Source organism: Xenopus laevis, chromosome 7L, assembly GCF_017654675.1.
Source record: "Xenopus laevis strain J_2021 chromosome 7L, Xenopus_laevis_v10.1, whole genome shotgun sequence".
NCBI lineage: Eukaryota > Metazoa > Chordata > Amphibia > Anura > Pipidae > Xenopus > Xenopus laevis.
In genome coordinates this window covers 11,066,093-11,078,138 of record NC_054383.1, presented here as the reverse complement: position 1 = coordinate 11,078,138, position 12,046 = coordinate 11,066,093, and the positions used below count along the sequence as shown (strand labels likewise).

At 40.2% G+C, this 12,046-nt stretch overlaps 1 protein-coding gene across 40 annotated transcripts in view; it reads left to right on the top strand.

Annotated features, from left to right (window-relative positions):
* LOC108696078 (ankyrin-3) overlaps nt 1–12,046 on the top strand; it is a 360,221-nt gene that overhangs the window by 303,911 nt on the left and 44,264 nt on the right. For 28 of the 40 annotated variants that reach the window (XM_041570222.1, XM_041570209.1, XM_041570218.1 and 25 more), the window contains 5 exons: nt 1,169–1,393; nt 4,043–4,141; nt 8,080–8,234; nt 9,529–9,740; nt 10,407–10,614. In XM_041570222.1, the coding sequence (XP_041426156.1) occupies nt 1,169–1,393; nt 4,043–4,141; nt 8,080–8,234; nt 9,529–9,740; nt 10,407–10,614 (899 nt within the window). The remainder of the gene's footprint in view (nt 1–1,168; nt 1,394–4,042; nt 4,142–8,079; nt 8,235–9,528; nt 9,741–10,406; nt 10,615–12,046) is intronic. The other 12 variants (XM_018225102.2, XM_041570241.1, XM_041570240.1 and 9 more) reach the window with 1 other exon arrangement.

Below are 12,046 nucleotides of genomic sequence, written 5' to 3'. Positions count from 1 at the left end.
GAAGATGTTAATAGCCTTCATGATGTTTTTTTTGGTGGGTTTCACTTGAAAAATTCGATCAATTTGAGCGATTCGCTGGGTTTTTTCATCGAAAACTAGAAAAACTGATTCAAGTTTTTTACATTTGAGTTTTTTTCTTAAATTAGAAAACATTCTAGTTGTGACTTCATTTAAGGTATAAAAAAAGCTCACAAAGCTCTAAAATTCAACCTTTGATAAATAACCCCCTTAGGATTTGGTTGAATTCGAATCTTGCAAAAAGTGTTCAGATATGGCCAAATCCCAAATCAAACCCTACTTTCAGTCGAATATCCCCTAATATCCAGGCCCCACAATTAATCGATGCGTCTGTAGCGCATGCGCGTTGGCATGCGCACAGGCATTTCTGCACACACGCCGGCGTGCGCCCAGCCGTTCGCGCATGTGCACTGATGTGTGCCAAGAAGTTTGTGCATGTGCGCAGGGGGGCCCGGAGTATAGTAACCCGGTGGGCCCCCCCATGTCCAGTCCAACCCTGCTTTCAGTGCATCCCTATTAATAAGAGATTCCATACAGCTTGTTGTGCTGTTATATAACAGTATCGTCACCTATAAGGGGTAGAGACACACGATCAGATTCGGGGGATTAGTGGCCAGGTGACAAATCTACTCTTCTTCGTGGTGACTAATCTCCCCGAACTGCCTTCCCGCTGGATAGAATAAAAATCGCCGGTGGGATGGCACTCAGAGCGATTTGTTTTCCGAAGTCACCCCAAAGTTGCCTCACAAGGAAAATGAAGTGCTCCGAGTGCCTGTCCGGCCCGCGATTATCATTCTAGCCGGAAGACAAGAGAAGGCAGTTCGGGGGGGAAAAAGTCGCCCCGAAGAAGAGGAGATTTGTCGCCGGGCGACTAATCTTCCCAACTATGACCGTGTGTCTCTGCCCTAAAACAGACGTTCTGTGACCAAAAGGTTTGAAATCATCTTAAAAATATAATGTTTACCAAATTATCGGTTGTATTTGCATGTTCACATGCTCGTTTTTCCTTATTAACAGATCAGCTGCTCTGTACTGCAGTGTTTGTGACTGATACTAATGATAGCAATCTATTGGCTTAGGTAGATCTTTACATTTGTTACATGCAACATTTTCATATATTCTCTAACGACATTATCCTATCTCTTGACAGTTTTCTCGTTAGCTTTATGGTCGACGCTCGAGGAGGTTCCATGAGAGGCAGTCGGCACAATGGGATGCGAATTATTATTCCCCCACGGAAGTGCACTGCACCTACTCGTATCACATGCCGCCTAGTCAAGAGACACAAGCTGGCCACACCTCCACCAATGGTAGAAGGAGAAGGCCTCGCCAGCAGGCTTGTAGAAGTGGGTCCGTCTGGTGCACAGTTTCTGGGGTAAATTTACAACTACTCTTTTTGGGATGTGATGCATTCTGTTTATTCATTTGATTGCAGTTATCAAAGTATATGTATTTTAAGGTGTGTTTTGCCGAAGGCATAAACCACCTATCTGCGACCACTCAATCCAACTGTCTGTCCATATGTTCTCAAAATGTTCTCTGCTCTCACCTTATTCAAAATGTGCCACATGATATCACTGAAAAGCTAAGGGCAAATCTCACCTAGATATAGAAAACACCTCTCATAATCTACTTATTACAGGTCTTGCCCACATACCTATCTTCTTGAATGTGTCACATAATATAATTAAATTAGTTAGGGGAAAAAACACACATAGATATAAGGAACACCACATCTAAATGTGATGTTGGGATGCTGTAAAAGTATCCATTATATATATATATATAAATATACACAATACAGTTTTGGATGCAGAATAGCAGAATAATAGCGATGTGTGGGCTGGTTCGAAATGCGTGGGACATGGACCTCAATACACACCTAGGGGTCTATTTATTAAACCTCTATTTCTTATGGTCGGATTTTTAAAGGGGTAAACTTGAATTTTTAGAGGAAAAAAAAAACCTTAAAATCCAAATCCAAAAATACTCCCATCTAAAAGCCTGTCGAGGTCATGTAGAAGTCAAGGGCAGATTTCCCTTTTTACAATTTGAAGATGTAATCTACGCTGGTTTTCATATGATAATCCGAAAATTTCGGGGGTTTCAGCGTTAACTCCAAAAACTCGTACGATTCAATTTCGAAAAAGTCGTACAATTGGAATTGTCCCACTCTTTTGTGGAGACTTTTCCCTATACCAACTTTTTCGAGCAGATTTTTTTCACAAATGGATTAAATTCGTGGATGGGAGTTAGGTCTACTTTGTTTTGATAAATACCCCCACCTAATCCTTCTCCGTCATTGGCTATTTATATACTTGATAAAGGGCCATTGTTTGGCCTGAAACGTTGTAACTGTCCTGATCGCAAAGCCTAAGAAAAGCATAATAAAGGCTTTTTAAACAAATATTCCTGTTGGTGCTGTCTGCTACAGTGTGTTGATATTTAAAGTCGGTTGGAGTGGACACCGAATGACGTGCACCTGATTACTAAATGGGAGATTGGAGTTCCTGGTGAGTGCTGGCTTAATTGTATTTTATTGGCTATTTATATACTTGTGCCCACCCCTTCCAGTGACGTCAGTAATGGGAGAGGGCAGGCATTGGTAAATAAGGATCGACGGATAGCCAGGTTACGGCTGGGTGAGCAGGGCCGCCATCAGGGGGGGACAGGGCGGACAAGTGTCCCGGGCCTGGGCATGGAGGGGGGCCCACAGTGTTGCATTTTTGAAAAGATCCGGGCCGCCCTTGTGAGCGCCGAAGCCGTGCATGCGGCCATCCCGAGAACAGCCGAAGGACCCGAAGCCACGAAAACAGCCGAAGCCGAACTCCCGAAGCGCCGAAAAAGACCCGAAGTCATGAAAATAGCCGAAGCCGAAGTCCCGAAGTGGCAAAAAGACCCGAAGTCACGAAAACAGCCGAAATCGAAGTCCTGAAGCTGCGAAAAGACCCAAAGTCACGAAAGGAGGTGAAGTTGAAGTGCTGAAGCCACGAGTTCAATTCTACTGAACACCAATGTGGGGTTTTTGTTTTTTTTTAATCCCCTGGCCACCAATGTATTATTTAAATATTCTATAGGCCCCTGCCACCAATGTTTTTTTTAAAAAAAACATTTTCGGGGATCCATGGTGCGTGATGGACAGATGGCGGAGAAAAGCTATGTTTGGAGCAGATGGGGGGCGGGCTAAGGGCTTTTGTTAAGGGTATTACAAATTTAATGACAACGACATTGCCGGTAAATTTGTAATACCGGCCCTGGCATTGGTAGGTGTTTTACTTTTACTAATGTAATGGGCCTATGTGCCATAAAATGTTCTTGCAAAATTTTAGCCCCAGTATTACGGACATGAATTTGATGCTCTTAATTTGTACTGGATATGATAAAAATAAGGAATATCTCACTGTTGCAGCAATTACTGCGGTAAACCATTAACTGCTATTTTTTAATACCCCACTCAAAGCTACTTTTTACGCTAGTTGTAAGTATAATCAATCAATGAAAGGGCTAGGGAAATGGAAGCTGTGCCAGCAACGCCTTCAAGAATCAAGTGAAAGAAAGCAAAATGTTAATGCAAGAGTTCCACTAGACAAATGCAAAGAGTATATAATAATATGCAACAGTTTTTATAATGCTTTTATTAAGTATATGTTTTTATACAAAGGCAACATAAAAACAACGGTATAGTGTTCCTGAAAAAAACGAGGCAAATGATAAATGTAATCATCTATCTTATTGTAACAGCATCAGCTATCGATGTTGTTGACCTGTGTTTGTAATGCAACTATTGATGACATTTTTGCAATCGGCAAAGCATAAAATGATGCTTTCCCTTTTCTTTCCTATTCCAGAGTCTTTGTTCCCCCTTTAATATCGCATGCAGAAATTCTATTTTTATTTTATATATATTTTGGAAGGAGGCACCATATACTCGGTGTTGCACCATCAATCAATTAACTGTCTGGAACGGCAGCCTGATCCTAATATCCCATTTTATTTTTTTTCCTGCTGCATGGATGTTATTCAGTAAACTGCACCTACCTTCTAATTCCCCCCCTCTTAACGAGGCAGAAAGCTCGATTAGCCGAATCCTGCAGCTTGGGCCTCACGGGACCAAATTTCTTGGGTAGGCGCAGCATTGCAAAATAAAAAAAAAAGAAGAAAGAAAATATAAAATTATCTTAAGGGTTAATTTGTATTTTCCATTTTTCTATTCTCATGCACATAGATATGTATTTTTATTTTCCGCACCTTTCCGTTAATTCATGTTGTTGAGAGGAAACATAGTGGCTTCTCTTATCGCTGACGCTGTTGCGCTTTTAGGCATGTGGAATTTGGCGCAATTTGATTTTTTTTTTTTTTTGTCATTCTGCTTCCTTTGTGAATGCCGCTTTTTACTGTTTTTCTTTTGAAATATTCCTGCTGCATTAAATACATTGTAGTTTGGAGAGAGAGACTTTTAATTTTTCTATGTTCCAGAGAAGGTATTTACAAGCAACCTGAAAACTTGCATTGGGATCTTGAAAACGGATCTACTGTATTCCTATGAAAAATTTTATTTTTGAAGAGAATAATGAGGGTAGATAAATTGCAAAAAAATGCAATATGATGCAAATTATTTCCAAACAAGAAAAGGCATCTTGCCATCTATATGTACAACTCCATTTTACCTTGTAACAAATACACTTCTACCCCCTCCCTCCTTACTTAAGGTGGCCATTGACGTAACAATTGTGATCCTTCTTGGAAAAGATCTTTCCAAGAAAGATCGTTCGTTTCAATACACACGTATAGAGCTGAATCGTCAGATATACAGACAGAAACAATAGAATTACACCTGTATCTGATGATTCAGCACTAACAATGGCCGATGTTCAGGCACCAGATCAAAATTTTCCGTCCAGCACGATCGGCGAGCCGATTGATATCCAAGTCTTATGTAGATATCGGTCGGCTCTTTTTCCACCATACACGAACGAATATCGTACGAACATTTGTTTCATGCGATATTATCGGTGCGTCTATGGCCACCTTTAGTCCAGGAGACTCCAGAGTCATTTACTCCTGATCTTGTCCTTGCTGAGTGTCAAATTCACAGTTTTTTGGGCCAGCCTCATAGATTTTGAATTGTTTTCAACAAAGAGTCAGATAACGCTCATGTTTTTTTAATGAAAGAGTTAGGTCGGTGCTTGCAGGGTCAGACCAGCCTGCCAGAGCACCAGAGAATCTCCTAGTGGGTTCCAGAGCAGGAACATTTTTATGATCCCATCCATATTTCCACCACTTAATATAATAAGAAGACATAGCTGGGTAGTCAGTTTGTCATGCAAGAGAACCTATTATTCCTGAACATAGGAATCAGTTCCAAAGTTATTTATGAGATATACAATTACAGTCGTAATGATGACTGGGTATCATCAAGTGGGTATACAGTTCTCAGCCCTTCCACTCAATATTCCTACTTTATAAAATATTGCTCTTCTTTTTGACGAAGGGCCAGTGGCCTATACCTAATAATGCTACTGTGTTTTGGTATCAGATTTTTTCCCCCTGATACTTATCTCAGTGCATTTCTTTTGCATTCTCTGTCCAGGGAATTATTACCTTCCACAGGTCATAACATTTAAAGTGAGGTGATTGTAGTGAGTGACCTTCATTCCTAGGTGATTGATTCCACTCCCAGTCACATAAGGCATCTTCTTAGCAGATAAGATCACAACAGAACCCTCTGTGTTAGGTATAGATTTGTCCTTACAGTGTGAAAATACAGTGTAAAGCGACAGGTGTTCAGATGATAGTTGTGCCTGGATTATCCATAAGCAAAGTTTAAACTTATCCTTTAAATTTAATACTATATGTTGTGGACAGTGGTATTCCAAGACAGTTTACATTTTATTCTTTTTTTGGCCTCCTCCAGATCGACATTAATGGCCTGTCTACTGTAAACCAGTTCAGTCCAACTGGATGATGAACCCTAAACTACCCAGTGGATCCATAGTCTCCTTTCAAATTACATAATCATTTTATATTATATGGCCCCATATAATAGGTATAGTGGATATCTGGCTCACTATGGGGATAAAGTGATTATATCAATCTCGTCTCCTAAATTGTGATTATTGCTGTGATATACCCATGCTAATATTGGGTATCTCTCTAGATTTTGGTAAAACCTTGGGAGGTAAAAGATTGTGCTGCTTTGCCAGTTTTTACTACCTCCAAATTGTGGTTGGACATGCTTTTTGCACGGTGACTATGAAACTCAGGAGGCCCAAGAAATATATTTCATTACATATTTGTATCTATGGATCATAATCTTATACCTTTGCTAAACAAACAAAAATACACTGAAGATGAAATGGTTGGTGTAAAACCCTCCAAAATGATGATATAATATATATAATATAATAGTTCTGCTCACGTTTACTTCTGGGAAGGGTGAGGATGAACAGTCCACGGCAGGTGGAGCAGAGGTGGAGGTAGGGCAGTTACTACTGTGGCTAGTGGGAATTGGGACAAGAGGTTTTTGCCCTGGGCATTTACCATCTAATCTTCTCATTATAACATAACATTAGACAAGGACAGACTGTACTAATATCATGCTGATAAATTGCATATATCTTGGCAAGCTTGAGGAAAGAGCCCTCTGTTTTGATTCTATTCTGTAATATTTTTGTTTACCAATCAATTAATCTATTAATGTTGATTTTACCTTCAGGTAGTGCAAAGGAATACCAAATACACTGACTGCTCTGAAAACATAATAATTGAAAGAAAACATTCCGAAAGTTATATTTTGTAAACCCTAGCGACTGTCAAATACCTTCTCTGAGAACAGTTTGTCAAAGTTCATGCACACTGGAACGTGATCACTGACACAACGCAGACAGTATCTGACCTATTAGCCTGCAAAGATTGTATTTGCATTCCGTGTCCATTCCTCCCGTTGGGCTGTGTTGAGTGATATTTCTGTTTGTATGTCTAAAGCAGATATAATCAACAGTGCAGCTCACGTACAGCTCACCAGCTATATTGAAAGGAGGATGTGGGAGTTGAAGTCCTACCACAGCTGAAGCCTCAAGAATGCTTGTTCTTGCTGTTTGTCATATTTCAGATATTTAGTGTACCCCATTTCATAGGATTGATGTCATTGCAAGGGACAGAATGATATCACAGTGGTTGATTCCAAATTTGAATCTGCTTTCTTGAGCCCACTGCTATAAATGAACCAGTGCAAACTCAATGAACAAGAACATTTATTGAATTAAAAAACAATTGTAGCCATGCATAGAATCTACAGATGTTGTATTCAGGGGAATACAGAATCCTATTCAATAGGTTTGGCCTAATATCAAATTTAATCCAAATCCTAATTTTGTTTGTTAAAAAAAGGAAAAACTATGGGTTGTCCAAAGCCATAGTCACGTGACTTTAAGGGTACTTATTTACTTTGGCGGAACACTAAGGATTCCGCCAAATCTGAATCCTGCAATTCTGGATTTGGTGTATCCTTGATTTGTTTGTAGTTGGTGTGGCCAACGTAATCATTTCCCAGAATCCAGACTATGCAGAAGTAACCAACCTGAGGCTTTCCAGGGTTTCTAGGTTTCATCTTCCATCAACTTCAAGGTACACTAAGTATCATGGGAGTTGTAGGTCAGCATCTTGATGGCTTCTGGTTTAACACCTTTGCATATTCTTCAATGGCCAATAGGGCAATAGATTTAAAAAATAAATAAATCAAAGTTTGGATGGCAGATGTACAACCTCTGTAGGAGAATACCGATACTGTCTATAAATCTTGCCAAAAGCTGCACAATCCATTAAAATTATGATATGCTGATATATCCAATTAAACTTTGTATTATTATCATTATGAATCCATGTAAATGCATTTTGACTATCTGACTTTGCAGCAGTGACCTTTAAAACCCAAAATTGATGATTCTGTTGTTACCAGATTGTGCAACTTTTTGTTGTGATGTTTATAAAATTCTGTCTAGCAAATGAAAAGGGTTGCCAGTTTAGAGTTCTTATTAAGACATCTTCCTTGTTTTTGCGCAGACCGGTCATAGTGGAGATTCCACATTTTGGATCTATGCGTAGTAAAGAGAGGGAACTGATTGTGCTAAGGAGTGAAAATGGAGAGACCTGGAAGGAGCACCAATACGACTGCCGGGTTGAGGAGCTTACAGAGTTACTTAACGGCATGGATGAAGGTAAAAGTGATGTCCTGTCTTTGGAGACTTGGTCTTGGTTAGTGAAAAGGAGGGCCTTGTCATGCCATATTGTGTTCTACCTGCTGGTCCCCAACATAAATGCAAACACAAAGCAAAATAAAATTATAGAGGGCCAAATGCCAAGATTTGCTATGTGAGCCATACGTCTAAAGCTGGCCATATATAGGGAGATGTCTCCAAAGGAACGAATCTCTCCCCGATATGTCCACCTCGAGGTGGGTGATATAGTGCTGATCCAATTGTGGGCCCTATGATCGGATCACAACGAGAAGAATACAGAAGTCGGATTGAGGACCACATTAACAAATCAATGCCGTGCTCGATCCTACTGGATTTTTAAACCTGCCCGATTGACATCTGGTCAACGTTCGGCCAGAAATCGATCGGGAAAGCCCATCGGAGGGCCCCATACACTGCCCAATAAGCTGCTGACTTAATGTGTTGGTAGCTTATATCTGTCTGTGTATGGGGGCCTTTATACTCAAGAGACACATAAGTGTATTCTCCATTTTCAGACAGAAGGGAAGCTGCAAAACCAAAGCGTGCAGCTTGTCATTTGCTTTAATGGAATTCGCCCAACAATTCGTGTTTTCCGGCTAAAATCTGCCTGGCATCTGAGGTTACAGGCAGTTTGCATTAGCAAATGATGGGCTGTATAAAGGGGTACGGGTGCTACTCCTTTGGTGGACGATTCTTAAATCAAGCATGTGTGCAAGAACATAATATAGTGTTTCTCTACTGATATCCCTAACCCATACAGCAATAAAGAATAATTTAGATCATGCCTAATGCTATGGAAGCATTGCTAAATATATTCCCTTGTGCAGCTAAAAAAGGGGATATGTTAGTATAGCAAATAAGACTTCTTTATAGCATATGGAATCAGTACCTCAAGCTATTGGTGTTCTTTAGGAAAACAAATATATGCGTTTTCAGCCAGCAGAGTACAGCTGTGATCTTGGCAGGGATCTGCAGCAGCTGAATGCTTTACTTTCCTCTGGGGTGAGCAGTATCACCATGGTTACCCAAATATTTTATATTAAGTCTGTTTGGTGACTTCTTAAAACTAATCAAGCAGGGGCAACATTAGGGGAGACAAAAGATAAAACAAGGCCCTATATGCCTTGTAGCTCTCCAGCCTCATGCCTTTTTAGCTTTTCTGCACCGCAGTCTTTTTTGATTCCCCTGGGTAGATTTTAGTACAAAACTCACTGTGTTATTATATAATATATGTGCAAGTTGGAGTTGAACCTCTAAGCAATTTTATCCTCAGAACTGGACAGTGCAGAAGAACTGGAAAAAAAGAGAATCTGCAGAGTGGTTACCAAGGATTTCCCTCAGTATTTTGCCGTTGTCTCTCGGATAAAACAAGAAAGCAATCAGATTGGCCCTGAAGGTGGTACACTAAAAAGCACGACGGTACCACGGGTCCAGGCTGCCTTCCCAGAAGGAGCTTTAACAAAAAAAATCCGGGTAGGACTCCAGGTAAGAATGTGTCTACAAGATACAGAAAGAATCTAACTAAAAACTCCTGGTATTCTAGAAATGGAGTGATTATTGGGAATATACACAGAAGGGGAGAGCCTTCATCATGGACCGTAATGCATAAAAGCACATAATAGTTTCCAGTAAAGTGTGCTGTAACACCCAAGGCTTCATTTAAAAAATACACATTCAGCAGAGCTAAATACACAAGGGGCAGAAGGTGGCCAGCTCATTGGCTTCTCCTGTTAATGCCCCTAATGTTTGCCCCATGTTAAATCCATAAGCTGAAGAGTGTGAGTGGACACAAGGCTCTGGGAAGTCCTGAATTTAAATGGTTCGGGTGCAACTGGGACAACCAATCTGAACTCAACTGAGACTAGGTGCAAATCCAGAGTTGCCCCCATACCAACAAAAGGACAGAGATAGAAACTAAAGGACAGAGGTTAGGTGATTTAGGAGACAAGAATAGATTGCTTCAATTCTTACTGAATAGCATGATATATCTGGATAAGTGATAGCCACACTTGCATATGAGGAACACCTTAAACCTATTATTCCCCATAGGTAAACATACTTTTTAGAGAGAGAGAGTATTTCTCTATAATGAGTGTTTAATGCAAGAACCTAACGGTTGTTTTACTTTGAACTTTGAAAACACATTAACAGGCCCAGCCAGCACCCGATGAACTGGTCAAAAAGGTAATTGGAAACAGAGCCACATTCAGCCCGATTGTCACAGTTGAACCCAGAAGAAGGAAATTCCACAAGCCAATAACTATGACGATTCCAATACCACCGCCGTCGGGTGAAGGCGTCAGCAATGGCTACAAAGGGGACACAACGCCAAGCTTAAGACTCTTGTGCAGTATTACAGGTGAGCACAGGTTGTGTAAGAGTTATGTATGATTTTGTGACCTTTCAAACAACAAATATCGCCTACAAAATCCAGCTGATCGACCATATGATTTGGTACAGTTGTGTGTGGACTCAGTGGTCATTCCAGAGGCACATAGACCCACGTCTTGTCCTTAAAGGAGAACTAAACCCTAAAAATGAATATGGCTAAAAATGCCATATTTTATATACTGAACTTATTGCACCAGCCTAAAGTTTGAGCTTGTCAATAGCAGCAATGATCCAGGACTTCAAACTTGTCACAGGGGGTCACCATCTTGGAAAGTGTCTGTGACACTCACATGCTCAGTGGGCTCTGATTGGCTGTTGAGAAGCTAAGCTTAGGGCTCGTCACTAATTATCCAGCAGAAAATGAGGCTGGTCTGTAATATAAGCTGATGCTACAGGGCTGATTATTAAATTCTGATGCTAATTGCACTGGTTTCTGTGCTGCCATGTAGTAATTATCTGTATTAATTACTAATCAGCCTTATATTGTGACATTTCTATTCTATGTGTACTGTATATTGTGAGTGGTCCCTAAGCTCAGTAAGAAAAGAATCAGAATCAGCAGAAAAGAAGATGGGGAGCTACTGGGGCATCTTTGGAGACACAGATCTTTACTGCTAAAGGGCTGCGGTTGCCTGAGACTGGTACAGAAGCACAAAACATAATGTACAACATTTGTAGCTGCTTCTTTAGTTAAGCTTTAGTTCTCCTTTAATGGACAAATCTTCCCTAGTTTAATCGTCCCTTAAACCATCACTGTGTTGGTTTTGCTCAGTATTTATGAACTTGACAGTTTGTGCACAGCTGGTTCAATAATACCTGAAAACTGTAGAAGGTATTAACTATAGAATTTGAAAAAACAGCAAATGGGCGAATAAGCTGTAGATCCAGTTGATCGGTTTGGTGAAGTATTCTGTCTCTAGGTAGTTTGGCTGCTCATCTATCACACAGATCAGGTCGTTTGGTCAAACAACCGCCATCTAATCTCATGTCTCAACATGCACAATAAAAATCAGTTTCATCTGAAACCAATTTCTATTTCACATGGAACAAATTTAAACCAATTTGGTTGAAAACTGCTTAATACATTTGAGAATTGGAATAAAAAGGAAGTTTGTGTGTTTGATTGTGTGGATTTGGCATATTCGGCCTGTGGTCCTCCAGTGAGAATATATTGCTCATACTTATATTGGACATAGGGAAAATCATGATATGGTATGTCTAAAATAAGGTATATAACCTGCAATCTTTCTTGTTGGTAACCCTTCAAGACCCTTTGACTCTTGGTCACATGCTGAGTGTTTTAGTCTATCCTTACCTAGAGGATGATTGTAAATAGTATGTCCATCATTACATTACAGTTTTCCTATAAAGGCATGAAACGTGTCCTTAGCCAACAGCGT